The 14,750-nt window shown below is 45.2% G+C and overlaps 1 protein-coding gene across 3 annotated transcripts in view; it reads left to right on the forward strand.

The window, feature by feature from the left end:
* Window positions 1-14,750, forward strand: part of meis1b (Meis homeobox 1 b) — a 222,402-nt gene that overhangs the window by 195,698 nt on the left and 11,954 nt on the right. For all 3 annotated transcript variants that reach the window (XM_084375047.1, XM_084375045.1, XM_084375046.1), the window contains one exon: window positions 3,026-3,102. In XM_084375047.1, the coding sequence (XP_084231173.1) occupies window positions 3,026-3,102 (77 nt within the window). The remainder of the gene's footprint in view (window positions 1-3,025; window positions 3,103-14,750) is intronic.

Below are 14,750 nucleotides of genomic sequence, written 5' to 3' on the forward strand. Positions count from 1 at the left end.
GACACTCCTTTCTCCTCATATCTACGGCACGTAGAATGGACACATTGATCTCCTTCGTGTTCAATCAGTTTTGTTTGTTGAGATGAAAGCCTTAAAAGACATGTTGTTCACATGATGAGCGTCAACACGTCAGCTGCGAGTGTGTGGGTTCTATACGTGAAGCGCTCAATGCGTCAAGACATCAGATGACACAAGCCCAAAGAGTAATGAATCCTCACTTTCTGCACGCATGGGCAGGCGAGCCGTGGCCCAGATTTGCAGCTATTTCCATTCTGATATTATCTGATCAGTCCGCAGTATGGTGTGGATACTCAGACACACAGTGTATGAATGGACACACAGTTGATATTCATTGATGTGCGCAACCGCACACACATAAAGGCACACAAAAAATGGTTGCAGAACAGAAGTGGACACAAATTTGGCCAGAGGCGACAATGCAATTATAACTTAGCGCATGAAATTAGCCTCCTTGTGTTCCCATTCCCCACAACCAATCACATGGACAAGGGAAGGCTGGGAAAAAATCTGTCTCCTCTCTCTCTGTCGGGTCGTCCCGGCATTAAACACAATCCTGTTCATTATGCGCTGAAAAAACTGTAATGAAAAAATGAAAACGCTGGCGCCGCACAGATTTTGCACGTCTGATTGACTATTAAGTGTGTGTGTTCTTGTTAGACATACTCCATACTGTAAATTTCACAGTGGCCGTATTTGTGGCGCCTATTGTTGGTCACCATAACATGGGAGAGCAACTGAATAAATGTCAGAGGGTGGCCTATTCCTGTCATTTCATTCAGGAAATGGAACAAAAATAAACACAAGGAGCCTCTCTCTCATTTTACTGTGGATTTACAAATTTTTATGTTACAAAATAAACCGCATAAACCACTCCAAAAGGACAACACGGTGGAATTAGCTGACAAAGTATGTCTTTTAATGTCACTGTAACGCGACAAAGATGAAGACACTTTTGCAGAATGAATCACTCAGCGATCTGTTATGATTTATTTCTTTCCTAAATGTGTACATAGCATTTCGCTATAAAGTTTCCAGTTAGTCCCTTTCAACAATCTATTCTCTCCCCTCGCTCCCCTGCTGCTCCCTCCTCTCCTCCTCTTTTATGGTGTCCAGCACAGTCCATGTCTTGTCTCGGTCATGAACAGGACATTGTCCTCCACGAACAAGGCTCCGTGCAACTGTGGCACCCCCCCGCCCCCCCAACTCTAATATAAATCAACAAACTCCCCGAGTTCACATTTATCCAATTTATTCATTTGATATATTTAAACAGGTGTCTGGACTTTAACTGTTCTCAGCTGGCCTCTTGGGGAGGGGCTGCCGTCAATAGTTTATATTTCGACACCGGGCTTGACGTCAGCTTGGGTCATCTCTTCCCGAAATTGAACTGCTGTTTATTAGGCCTTCATGAATCATGTTTTCTTCTACGTAGTTTATCTTGCATCAGTGCAAATTGTCTTGTTCTGAAGAAATTCACACCAACAAGTTGATCTCTGTGTGAAAATGGATTTACATCATATAAATGTGACATTGTTCCTCCCTGTCACTGGCAGATATTTTAGTATGTTAGACTTAAGATGTAAAGTAGCTCAAATGCCTCGCTGTGGTGGCAATGTGTCATTTGGAGGAGATATATGTTTAAGCTGGTTGGTATAAGGATGAAACTCAAAAGGTTTTTCTGTGTGTTCATGTGCTGTCAGAATTATCGGAAAAATGTTTTTCCAACTGCGAAAATTCACGTGAACGCCCTCTCAAGTCAAGAGAAAATGTTGGTACGTGAGTTGCCGAGTTGACATCATATGACGTTGAATCATGGCGGATGAAAGTAAACAGTGTGTTGATGGCAAGAGACGTTTCCCAAAGTCATGTGTTGATTAGTTATTGCAACTGTCTCGTCACTCAAATACTGGAAACAGCTTGTTGTTTAAACACTCTGAGCAGTAAAATCCAAAACTATTTCTTTCTGGCCTCCATGTTGGTCCCACATGACACATATGAACACACTGAAGTCGGGAAAACAACCTCCCAACTCTGGAAATGGGACCATCTGAGGACTGTGAATGCAGCACAATTGTACTTTAAGCTCATAGTAGTTTCTGTGTTGTGCCCCTTTAAACCCAGCCACAAACATCACATTTTGTTACCTTTGGACAGAGAAAGGCTAACTGTGTTCCCCTATTTGCAGTGTCTATGCTAAGCTAAGCTAACCGGTTGCTGGCTGTAGATTAAAATTAAACAGACAGGCGTATTCACAATATCCTTAGTCCTCATTTTTTGATCAAACGAACACATCCTGTCTTACATAGGACCAACGCTCGTATCGTATACACATAGTAGTACTTGTAAAACACTGGTTTTGTAGACTGAACACAAAGTGCAAAAATGATCACAGCAAAGAAGCAAAACTCAACAGCGTCGTGTTCTTGTACCAGCTGCAGTGAGGATAAAAGCAAACGGCAGCAAAAGACAAGAGATTTTAAATCCTCTTGTCTGTATTCCATCGGGTTAACGTTACATATTCCCCGCTCACTGATTACATATGCAGCGGGGTGAAAGGGGGGCCGTCGACGCGAATATATTTGTGTAAGAGGCTGCCTAATTACCAGAGCTGGTTCTCCACTTCACTTAACTTTCTAATTGGCTTGCCTTTTTGGCTGCCATTAATTACAAGATTTCATATTCCATTAATGATCGGGGGTAGAGAGGCACGTTAATGTGCACACGCTCACACATACTTACAGTATACATCCAGATAGGCAGACACACAGCACTCATACTGACACCTACGCACCAATGAGCATGAGCACACATCTCATTTTCCACCTCTCATTACGCTGTATGGTTTTGCGTGTGTGCCTCAGTGTGTGTGTGTGTGTAACCTGTAACAACTCTGTCTTCACTAAAAGGCACATCAAACCCTTTTTTTTTTTTCAACAACAAGAAGCTTCATTAAACAATTTGTGGTCAGCTTTTTGCTCATAGATGTTGTCTTCCTCTCCTGCAGCATCCCTACCCGTCAGAAGAACAGAAGAAACAGCTGGCGCAAGACACAGGTCTCACCATCCTACAAGTGAACAACTGGTAAGTCATTACAGAGTTTACATGCAGTCGATTTCAGGGGTTTGTACCCCGGGGCTATCCAAGTTCTTAATGATTGGAATTAATGCCTCCACTCCACCCCTATTTTCATCCTACACACACACACACACACATGCCACTTACTGAATCATCCTCACCTAGATCAATTCATCTAAAGAGATATGGCCTGGAGTGATTTTCCAAACCAACAGTCTAACTCAGCCCAAAACCTGAGCATCCATGTTAATTAAAAGTCAAACTACCATCTGAAAACATCCAATAAAATCATCCAACTTGCAAGTTTGGTGATTTTATTGGATGTTTTCCCAGTTATACAAGAATGATGACTGAAAAAAAGTGCTAGCTCTGAGACTAATTATAGGGTTTTACTTTGACTGACTTATTTTGGGGTTTGTGGGTTTTTGTAGCACCTTTTAGTGTGATTAACATTTGTTTCAATCACGGACTGAACATCTCATTTAGCATTTATTCCCAGTTTGTGCACCGAGTATCACTTCATGCTAGCTTAAAGTTCATTTTGCTCGAAGACAATGGCAGCTTTGTCCTCCAGATGACGTTTTCAAAAAACCCATAACTTAAATTGAGTAACGAAAAATTTCCCCAAAAGCACCCTCACTTTTTGTTATTACGTAATAGTAACATCTTCTCATTATCCTCTGATCGTTATACTGTTAAAATAATCGCATTAGGGTGTCCACTGACCATATATCCTTTTATAACATTATTTAGTTTCATAATGCATTTAGCATTTTGAGCCGTCCTTGTTAGCAAGGAGCTTAGCTTAGAAGTGTGCAGCCCGATCGCTATCCTGCCTTTGCACATTAATGCTCTGTAAGTGCCAACTAGCCTGTTAATTGGGCGTAAGCGTGACTGGCCCGCGCCGTAAAATACGGCTGCTAACTAGCCGTTTTAACCTTAGGTAGCACTGTTAAAGGTAGAAAGGGGCCCTGTGTCCTTGTGCGGCTTGTCTTATCAGAGAGATGGCTATCAGCACATGCTTAGTGTTATTAGCCATGTCTAATTAAAGGGGCTGGAGTCTGGGTAATTGAGGCAGGGTCCGGGCAGAGGGTGTTTGATCTGAGCGGCCCTTAAAATAATCCTTGAAAGTATCAGTCAGTTGCTAGGTACGGGCATGAAAGCGGAGACTGCAGAGAGGCAAAGAGCAGCAGAAGGAGAGAGGGAGAGTTAAAGAGGCAGACGGAGTGAAAAATAGATGAAGAGAAAGAGAGGGAGATAAGGAGAGAGGGAGCGAAAGAGATGAGACATGATAAATCCCCATTACCAGCGGTCTAATGATGTTAACATTATTCCCAGCCATTGTTCAATCTCAGACCTCAGAGACAGACAGACGTTAGATTAGGGTATGGTGTATCAGTCTATGGAGAATTCATTTTATACCGGGCCAGAAATAATGCGCGCACACACACACACATACATGCACACACAGGCAGAAAAAAGGCCTCTTGACCAGAGGGAATCCTGTAGAGGTTATCAAATCACGTGACCCCTCTGAAATCCATGGGGGATCAATTCTTACAGCTGAGATAAAGCCAAGCAGTGTGTGTTCGTGTGTGTGTTGCGTGAGTCAGACAGTCACATGAACAGTAGCTTGGTCACTTGCTCTCATTCTGTTTGTTGTTTTTATTGGTAGGGGGATAGCAACACACCCTCAAGGTGTGTTGTGTGTGTGTGTGTGTGTGTGTGTGTGTGTGTGTAGTTGTGCATGACCAACACACACTGTGTAAATCGTGGGAGGTTAATCTTAGTTTGTGGAAGATGTTGTTGTGTGTGTGTGTGTTAGTGTGTGTGTGTGTGTAAGAGAGGGGAACCGGGGGTGGTTAATCTAAGAGGTATTAGCTGTTAAACCCTGCATGCTGGGATCCCGCTGCCCCCTCACATTTCGTTGTATACAAGTGTGTGTGTTTGTGTGTGTGCCTGTGTGTGTGTGTGTGTGTGTGCACGCTTGTCCAGAGGCAAATTTCCATGCAAGGTTGTTTGAGCGAGTGAGCAGTACACTGTAGCATGAAAGGGTGATTGAGAGGGAGAACAATGAAGTGAGCGGACGGGGTGACGGAGGGATGAAGTCGAGAAAAAGAGGAGGATGGAATAAAAGTGGAAGAGGAGAGGTGGAGAGAGAGGACGGCGAAAAGATGACAGATATATGGAGAGAGGGAGAGAGAGAGAGAGAGAGGTTACGTTAGGGGAACTGCCATTTCGCAGGCGTGTTGTTGTGCTGGTTGGGAAGCCCCGTCATTGGGTGTCTCCATAGCAACCCCCGGTGATGTTACCTCCTGACCCACTGATTTGGTGAAGTCAATTTCCCTAGCTGTGAGTCTGTTTGTCAGTGCTGCTCATGAACACACACACACACACACACACATATAAATGCACGCATGTCTAAATTCTCTCAGCGCTACACACACACACACACACATACACACACACTTTCTCATGCATTCACTCGCACTAAATCAGGTCTACAACTGTGACATCAAGCCGAAGAGGACATAAAACACTTAGCGGGAGTGTGTTTCACGGTCATACCCCGGCTATCACGACGAATGGCCGCAGATGAACTGCAGGTCATCCATGCTTGTTGTCCCAACAGGGGGAGACCTGACGATTGACAAACATGTGCAACCGACAAATAAAACGCACGGTTCAATCCTGTCACATGTTCCAGCGCGTAACGCACACACACTCTCCCCCATCCGCTAATTCACACAGAAACGCACACACACACAATCTCCTTAATCACACGTGTGCAATGTGCTTTCCATCACATACTGTACACACACACTCTCTCTCTCTCTCTCTCTCTCACGCACTCACACACACCATAGATGTGTTAACACACATGTCGGTGTGTATTATTGATGAGCGAGCACGCGGTAGGGCTCAGCAGATTAAATAAAAATGCTAAAGGCCGGCAAGGGGCGCAGATCACTCATGAATTATTGGCAGAAATACGCTGCACCAGGGAATCTCAATTTGAATGGAGAATTTTTCTGTGTGTGTGTGTGGTGTGTGTGTGTGTGTGTGGATGTATATTACTCATGTTGTGGGGACATTAATCTGCTCAGACTGTCATGTTGTGGGGACTTCGCCTTCCTTTAAGTCACCATAATGTCATCATCATTACATTTTAGGCTGAAGACTTGGATTAAGGTTAGGTTATGGTGCAGGTTAGCTTTAGGATTAGCCATGTAGCAGCGAGGGACAGGTAAACACAAGTAAGTCGATGTAATGTCCTCTGACATGATGTAAACACGACTGCTTGTGCGTGCATTTACCCAGCAGAGTCATATATTGACACATACTGTCCACACCCAAATGCAAATACTAGGACACATCCGTCCATAGTGGCCTGTGCAGAATATATGCTCAACAGGTAAGGTATGTACACACAGTGAAAGAGTGTATTGTTTCCACACACCCATGCAGCAGATAAAGCGCCACATGACAGAAACACTCTTACTGCTCACACAGTGAAAAGCTCCACAATGTTTTTTTAATGGATACCCACAAACACACGATTACACATGTACAACAAATGTTCGTTCTCATTATGTGATACAGCAAATAACATTCTGTAGAAGTGATATATTAAATACATAAAGAGAAGCCAGGATTTTACTCCTCCACATTTGTATTTCTGAATACATTCTGATGACTTGAAGGATTGTCTTGCATAGATTCATTAATGCTTTCAGTCACCAAATTGTAAAGCGAACCATCACTTATTTGATTTCATTGAGCTGTGGAGCCGCTGTCCCTCACAGGCCCCTGTAGGAGCAACGTCTGATGACAATAGTACACAGCCTAAAGATCCAGACTGTGTTGAGTCTCATTCCCAACTCGTCAAACGTTGATGCCTCGAGTTTCCACTTCGTTAGTGGCCGGCCCGAACTACCAGCCCAAAGCGTCAGTATTTGATGAGCTGGGAATGAGACTCAACAATCAACTGTCTTACGCAGTGAATTGGACCTTGAAGCAAAATGTGTCAACTTCAAAAATCAAACAAATCTGAGTGGCCATTATTTGCAGAGCAATTAGGTTAATTGAAAGCTCAAAAATAATCCCAGAAAAGCCCTTTAAAAATGATGTTTGTTAAGCTGAATGAATCTATTTTTGGACTACAAGTGCATCAATCTGGCTAAGAGTCAAGTGGATTGCTTGAAAGTCATGTTTTATTGACATCCCATCTGCTTTTTATGAGCAGACAATGACTTCTTGTTCATTGTTTCCGATCAATTCAGAGACGGAGACATTGTGACTTGACATTTTGACACGTCTTACAAAAAAACATGCGATGTGAACCTATAACGCTCCGTATGGATCAATAAAAGAAAGAAGTCGAGCAGTAATCGGATCATAAAAGTAACCAGTTTAAGTAAAGTAACCCAGATTTAAGTCTATTAAGAACCGCAGTATCTGAATGTCCTTGAACAATTCAACCTTTTACCTGCTCACGCACTGTAAACCACTCTGAACCGTGCATCAGCTAAAAGCTCGCCAGCGTAACATATAAAATGTCTTCTCTCCACGTTCTCTTTCTCCGGCTACAGTCAGTATCTCTCTGCTAAGTTCTCCTAACGCTCCGGTGATGTAAAAATCGATGGCGAGGTCATCAGGTTTCCCTTGTTGGCTGCCCCTCCCCTTCCTGCCTGCAATTTAATAATGCCCCTTTAAAGGCAGTGTTTAAGCCTCGCCGAGCGATTGTTTTGTCAATAAGACCTCCTTTTACGAACGTCTTAAAAGCACAGACAGGCAGCGAGCGAGCGAGGGAGGGAGAAGGAGAGAGAGAGAGAGAGAGAGAGAGAGAGAGAGAGAGGTAGTATTTAAGAGGGCAGAGTGGACGGACGTTGAGGCTACTTAGGAAGGAGCGGCGTGGCACGCTCATATACGCCGCTTATCAGGTTTCAAAAATAAACGAGCGTAGGGAGAAGAGAGGAGAGGAAGGGGTGAGGGAAGAGGGAGAGAGGAGGAGAGAGACCAGGGGTGGGGTGAGAGAAGGAAGCATGACAACGTAGACAGAGAAGAAGCACTTTGTTTTGTCATTTTGTCTATTTCCTTTCTACTTTAAGTGTTCGGACAGTTCGGTAAACTTGAACATGCAGCGTTAAATCAAAATTAAATAATCATTCCGGTTTATTGCATCTGGATTCCAGCCATTGTTTGTTGGCAGCTGTCGTATAATTGTACTATTCTGAGAAGGCCGGGACGAACCTGAAAGAAATCAGGCAGAGCGAGAACAAGAACACACCTGGAGCTCGCAGGTTAGCCAGAGAAAACAAGGGCCGACTGTGAAATGATGACTTAAACAGCCCGTTGTAAACTTTCCTCACAGTTTACAGAACAAAATCCTGGTTCAACTTCGACTTCCCGCCGTTTTCCTGTGCGATAAAGTATTGTTATTCATGTCCACTCTCCAATTAGAGTAGCTTTTAGACAATCTAGCGACACTGTTGGCTCGTTTATGACCAATCTGACCTTGTGGCTGCATCTGACAAAGCTATTCCCTGATCTCAGATATTACCTTGGTGAGTAAAATGTTATTACTGACTATGACAGTCGAGCTGTCGCCTTTTACAGGAACAGAAATATCCTTTAAAAGAAATGCGCGAGAGACAAACAGGTAGAGTGAGATGAGTTTCATGGTTCAGTGTGTTGACAAGCTGGAGAGAGAGATGCTGGAACTTGTTCGCAGAAAGCCTTCTGAGGTGTGTGTGTGTGTGTGTGTGTGTGTGTGTTTTGGATTTAGCAGGCCCAGTTTCAGTCCATGCCCTAGAGCCTGTTTCATACACTGCAGCTCTGTCAGTTGCTTCAGCCTGAAACTCCCCGACATAACAGCAAATACCACACACACACACATGAACACACATGTTTCTCTCTGGAAACGACGTCACCCTCAGATTTCAACACATTCGGAGTTAAAATGTTGAAAATCATTTCAAAGCTAATATTTTCTTCCCACCACTTTCAAGTCTGTTGCCACCGATCGCCTTTAACAGGAATCTTCAGCCTGTGCAGACACGACCCTGCCTCTGCTGTATTATGTCAACAGAAATGTGTGTAGACATGCGTGTGTGCTTATACACATATAGGTGTCCATGTGCAAAGAAACACTGCGAACCGAACACCGTCTCTCCTCCCCCCTTACCTCCCTCTTTCTTCCTCTCACTCTCTGTTTCTCTTACATCACAGCACGCCGCCCGAGGCCAAACCTGCATTTCTCTCCATTCGCCTCTCTCTCTCAGTCTTTTTTTTTTTTTATTCCCCTCCTCTTTTCTCCCCACTCCTCTCCCTTGCTTTTCAACCTTCTTTTGTAGTAGCGGAGAGAGGAGGGGAGGGGGGGGGGGTCCAAAACATGAAAGGCGGCAGAACGTGAATGCCAGGGTCTGTGTCGAGGCGCACACGGCCGCTGTCGTACTCGCCGCTGCCATCAGTCAGTTGTTGTTCTCACGCTGATGTTTTCTCGTGTTGATCAAAAGCTGTTGTGGAGCGGATCAGCCGGGGCCGCGGCGCAAGCGCCGTGTGCCAAAATTAAACATCTAGGGGAAAAAAAAATAGGACACCTACTCCGACAATTAACGAGCAGAAGAGTGACATTTATTTCGCGCAATTAAGATAAGTGATGGTTCTGTGAGAGGGATTTGTAGACAAAGCATAAAATAACGAGCTAACAGATTGATGGAACAAACTGAATCAGGGATTGTTCAGTGGATCCTGCAGGCATGTCACTATCACAAGACAAAAACACATATTACCCCATCAGTTTTTTTTTTTTCCTTTGGTGTTTGCTGACTGTGGATATCGACTGCCTGAATGCCTTCTTTCTGGGCAGTCGGAGGGATCCCCGTAGCGATGGCTGCTGTGAGCCGGTGGGGGGAAGTGACACGCGCAGAGACAGGATATGACACGGGCAGTATGGGGGGCGGATTTAGGTCAACCACTGTGTGTTTGTAGCAGTCACCACTGTAAGCCCTGTCAGCAGTACTGGCTCTGTGTGACACTGGTCATCTGTGTGTGTGTAAACACAGATTTTGTTTTGTGTGGTTGGGTTTGTGTATTTTCTTGTGGTTTTGGTGAACGGAAACACACTGTATTTATTTACTTGCAAATACATATGCAAAAACACACACAAGAGGAGTAATGCTAACACGGCCCTCGACAAAGCACATGCACAAAAAGTCAGGCGTGCACACACACATATATTGAGGCACATATATTTTGATCCAAGCCCAAAGGCTAAAGGACACAGACTCTTTCCAATGCTGTGTTTGTGGAGTGGGCGACACAGGACCGCCATGTTGTTTCTGGGTAAAGCCAGGCTTCGAGCCATAGCCTCTCTCTGGCATTGATGGATGACCGGCCGACTGAGTCCAAGACTGTGTGAATGTGTGCGAAGGGAAGCAGGAACCGAGATAAAGAGAATGACGGAGGTCACATTCGACAGCTACACGCTCTCTTCTGATGTCTTATTCTTGTTCTCTGCCTTTGTTTCTTCGTCTTTGTCTTTGTTTTTCGGATTCCTCTCTCACCCTCTGTTTGTATTTTGCCTTTTGGCTAGTCCTGTTTAGAAGTCAGCGAGTGTTGCAGAGCCAGCCCAGTCAGAGCCAATGAGTTCATGTATGTTTTTCAAGTGGCCAGTATTTCTCTGAGAGGCACATTGTCATGGACATACACAATAAAAACACGCTGAGCTCTTCTCCAGCTTGTGTGTGTGTGTGTGTGGTTAGCCTGTCGCTCTACTCTGTAAAACCAGCTTTAGTGGTAGATTCATGGCTCTCTTAATGGACACTGGGCTCTTGGGTAGTGGGGGCAACAGAGAGTGTGTGTGTGTGTGTGCTTACATACTTGTATTTTATGTGTGTGCAGTAATGGGGATTAAGTGACCCCATGGCTGCTCTCAGTCTAAAGCTCCTTTTAAATTTCACACTGTTTTTCTTATGTTTCCCTCCATATGTGGCAGTGAATCCAACTAATCCACCTCATGTTATTATGAGCTCGATCAGCAGACCGGCGTGTACTGACTGAGTGTGTGTGTGTGTGTGTGTGTGTGTGTGTGTGTGTACATAGCTATGCATGTGTTTGGAAACGGTTCAGGAACTATTCGCCTGCCAATAAAGACGTATATGTATCGCTGACTCAAAACACAGGCCTCCTGTCTAATAACAGCCGAGCTGCAGCCTCGGTCATGTGACTCCTGCGTGACCTCACTCCAACCTTACCTTAACGTCCTTAAATGTGTATGTGTTGCATATTGTTTTGATATGCCCGTGCATGTGTAAGGTACCACACCCTCCCTTAGACCTAAGTCAGACAGGTTTTTATTCTGTAGGATGAGAAGCAGAGAGGATCATGGGACGGGGTGTATGTGTGTGTTATGGACTTACGACATGCAGCTATTTGCAACCGTTCGATTGGTCTGGGCAGCTTTCAGGGAAAACCGTAAGAATGATGCCACTGGTTGACAAGTGAGTGCATGCAGCAGGATGAGAGCATACGGTTACGAGTACGTTTGTAACTGTGAATGCACGGAGGTGTTCGTACGTGTTGAAAGCTGCACGGACAAATCACGGACAATACGTCTCTTTGCACAATATTAGGTATGGCGGCTTTTTATTGTACACTCCTCCCCGACGTTCCCTTCTCTTAACTATATGTGGATTTGTGTGCAAGCAGCTGCATTAGTTTATCTAAACTCGTCTGAAGCATCTAATCCAAGCATCTGACCTGAGAACGACACCGAGGGGGAGATGGAAGGAGGGAGGAAAAGAGAAGGAGGTGATTTATGAGTTAACTCGTCAACTGAGGAGAACAAGGGGAGAAACTCATAACTGTAATTCCCTCACACACCCACGTGCGGTGCGCTCACATACATTCACAGACGTACAGTATGCAGGTACATGCGCACAAACGCGCCGCCGCCTCCCCCGCGACGCGTAGGATCATGTGTGAGTGGTGTAATAAAATAACTACTTACTTAAGAAGATGGAGATGTGCTGGGACACGGGATGGGATAATAAAGTTCTGCAGGGATACAGAGTGAGATAGAAGATTTGGAACGGGGCGTATGGTGTGAGAGTTAGCTTTAAAATGCTGTGTGGAGGCTTATCTTGTGGTAACTGTGCAGAAAGTGTAGTTTTTGTTGGACGTCATGTCTGACTTTTAGAAACGGGATTGGTTGAAAGAGCAGCTCAGCTAAAATGACAGAACAGTGTCTTATTTTGAATGATTAAGTGTGTTTGTGTGTGTCTGCGTGTGCGTGTTTCAGTGGCAGCAGGAAGGATATATGGGCTCGGCGTTAATTGTGGTTGAGCAGCAGACAATCGATGCTAGCTTCGCGGTGACAACCTGATGATAAGCTACATGACTCTACCCGTCAGAGCTCGCTTTCTTTTAGTGCTTTTAAATCACATTGATTGGCAGCCAGAAGGACTTTGTAGTTATACAGTTATTTTAAGAGGCCCTCAGATTTGAATATGCATGTAAACTCCTGTCGACGTGTGCTCAAATCCACCCCCGGGTCCTGACGTGTGTGTGTGTGTGTGTGTGTGTGTGTGTGTGTGTGTGTGATGCCCAAATATCCAGCTGTATGAATGTAAGGTGTGTGCAGGCCCGTGCATGTGTGTGCACATTCTCTCAGATTACTAATGTAATATTGGCAATGAGTGCAGAGGACATGTGTATATATGCGTTTGTGCACATGTGTGTGTTTCAGTGTGTCTCATATTACTAATATAATATGGTAGAAGGCTCAGGAGATGTGTGTGTGTGTGTGTGTGTGTGTGTGTGTGTGAGTATGTGTGCCGCAGAAATTGAGAACTCCACATGAATTTAAATCAACGAGCTTGCAGAGTAACCTTTTGTATATCCAATCTGCATCTTTCCACTGCTCGTTATTAAATTATCCCCTAATTGGTCACGCAACAAAGGCAGCTGATGAAAAAGACAATTTCTTGCTTTTAATTGGGCATTTCACGTGTGCTTCGTGTACACCTGTGTGCGGCTGCCTCGGCTCTGTGTGCCTGTGTACGCCTGTGTGTGTGCGAGTGTGAGTGTGTGTGTGTGTGTGTGTGTGTGTGTGTCTCGGGTGTAATGAGAATAGGACATTAGCAAGGGCTTGGCAGACGCCGTCGCAATCAGTTCCACTCTTTCCAGAGAAGGAGGGAGAGGGCGGGAGGATTAATCCAGACATTAGCAATCTCAGAAGGAGAAATAGATTGGAGGCAGAACAACAAAGAATGAAACTCACCCAGTTTCCTCGAATGACTTTTAAGAGCCTTCAGTTGTGGCACAACATGTGGCCGACATTTTTGATCCATTGTACCACGGGCGCGTGCGTATGTCAAGCATGTGTGCCCGCGGTGGGAATGGAGCTCGTACCCCTGGCGGTGTTTTCGCGCCACGCCGGACTCCCCTGAAATTTTTACGTCAAGTCATTTTCCTTCCTCCTGCTTGTCGTTCGGTGTTCTTTTGCCCAACTTTAGGCGTACCACCAGTGGTGTGTCACGCCAAAATAGCCCAGCTATTGTTGCAGTGAGCGGAGCTGAATAGTGCAGCTCATTGTGTTGTGATGGGAGGCAGGGGAATGAACAGGCCATAAACACTGGCCCTATAGCACCCAGGGGTCGCGCAAAGGTGAAGCCTCACTCCCCCTAATAGCGAAGCTCCGCTTTTTTTTCCTTCTCTCCCTCTCTCTCTTTCCTCTCTGTCTCTCCATCACTCTTTATCTCTCTTGGACTCTTTCCCTTTCTGATTTCTTCCCTCTCTCCTAACCTCTCCCTCTCTCACAGTCTTTCTTTCTGTCAGCTTATTAACGGTCACAGCAAGAGTGTCTGGTTTGCAGACCAGAGCCCCTTGCTTTTTTTTTTTTTTTTTCTCCCCCCAGTCTCTCACACTCCTCCTTCCCTCCCATTCTCCCGCTCTCCATCGCTCCGTTCCCCTGGCTGCTATTATGAGAGGCATTTTATCCTTTGTTCCAGCCCCCATGGTGCATCTGGCCTCAGATATGGGGACGACGGGGACAGGAAACCGGCGAGAGTTTTTTTCTTTTTGTGAGGAGGAGGGGGTTTGGTGGGTCAGAGTGTGGGTTTGTTGCTGGGAGGTGGACCGCCAGTTTCCACCATACAGGGAAGGAATGATAAGGAGGGAGCGAGCAGGAGAAGGAAACAGATAGAGAGAGGGACAGAGAGGGAGGTATGAGAGTCACTGTAGTTATTCTTGTAGCAGCGGTAGCGGCGATAGTAGGATTATTACTTCACTGACACACAGTCTATTTAATCCTTCGAGTAAATAACCACTGGTGCCATATTTCTGGGAGGTCACGTCAACTTACAAGTCCATTACATTCCTCCCTGATCCGCATTATACCAGGGACAAATGCCTGACTTTCTAGGCAGCGCACACCTATTGCCAAAACACCTTCCTTTGTTGCATCAGTGGATTTCCGAGGGAGTTAGAAGGAGCCGGGCGAGAAATAAAGCGAGAGGAGAGGAAGGACACGAGAATGAAAGAGCGAGGAGGTGAAGAGAAGGAGAGGTCAACAGTTAGCCGGCGCTGGCCTCGAGTTGACCTCGTCCTTCTATAAAGGGCCCGAAGAGGAGAGGAGAAGATAGGAGAGG

This window comes from Pagrus pagrus, assembly GCF_965226575.1.
Source record: "Pagrus pagrus genome assembly, chromosome: 15".
NCBI lineage: Eukaryota > Metazoa > Chordata > Actinopteri > Spariformes > Sparidae > Pagrus > Pagrus pagrus.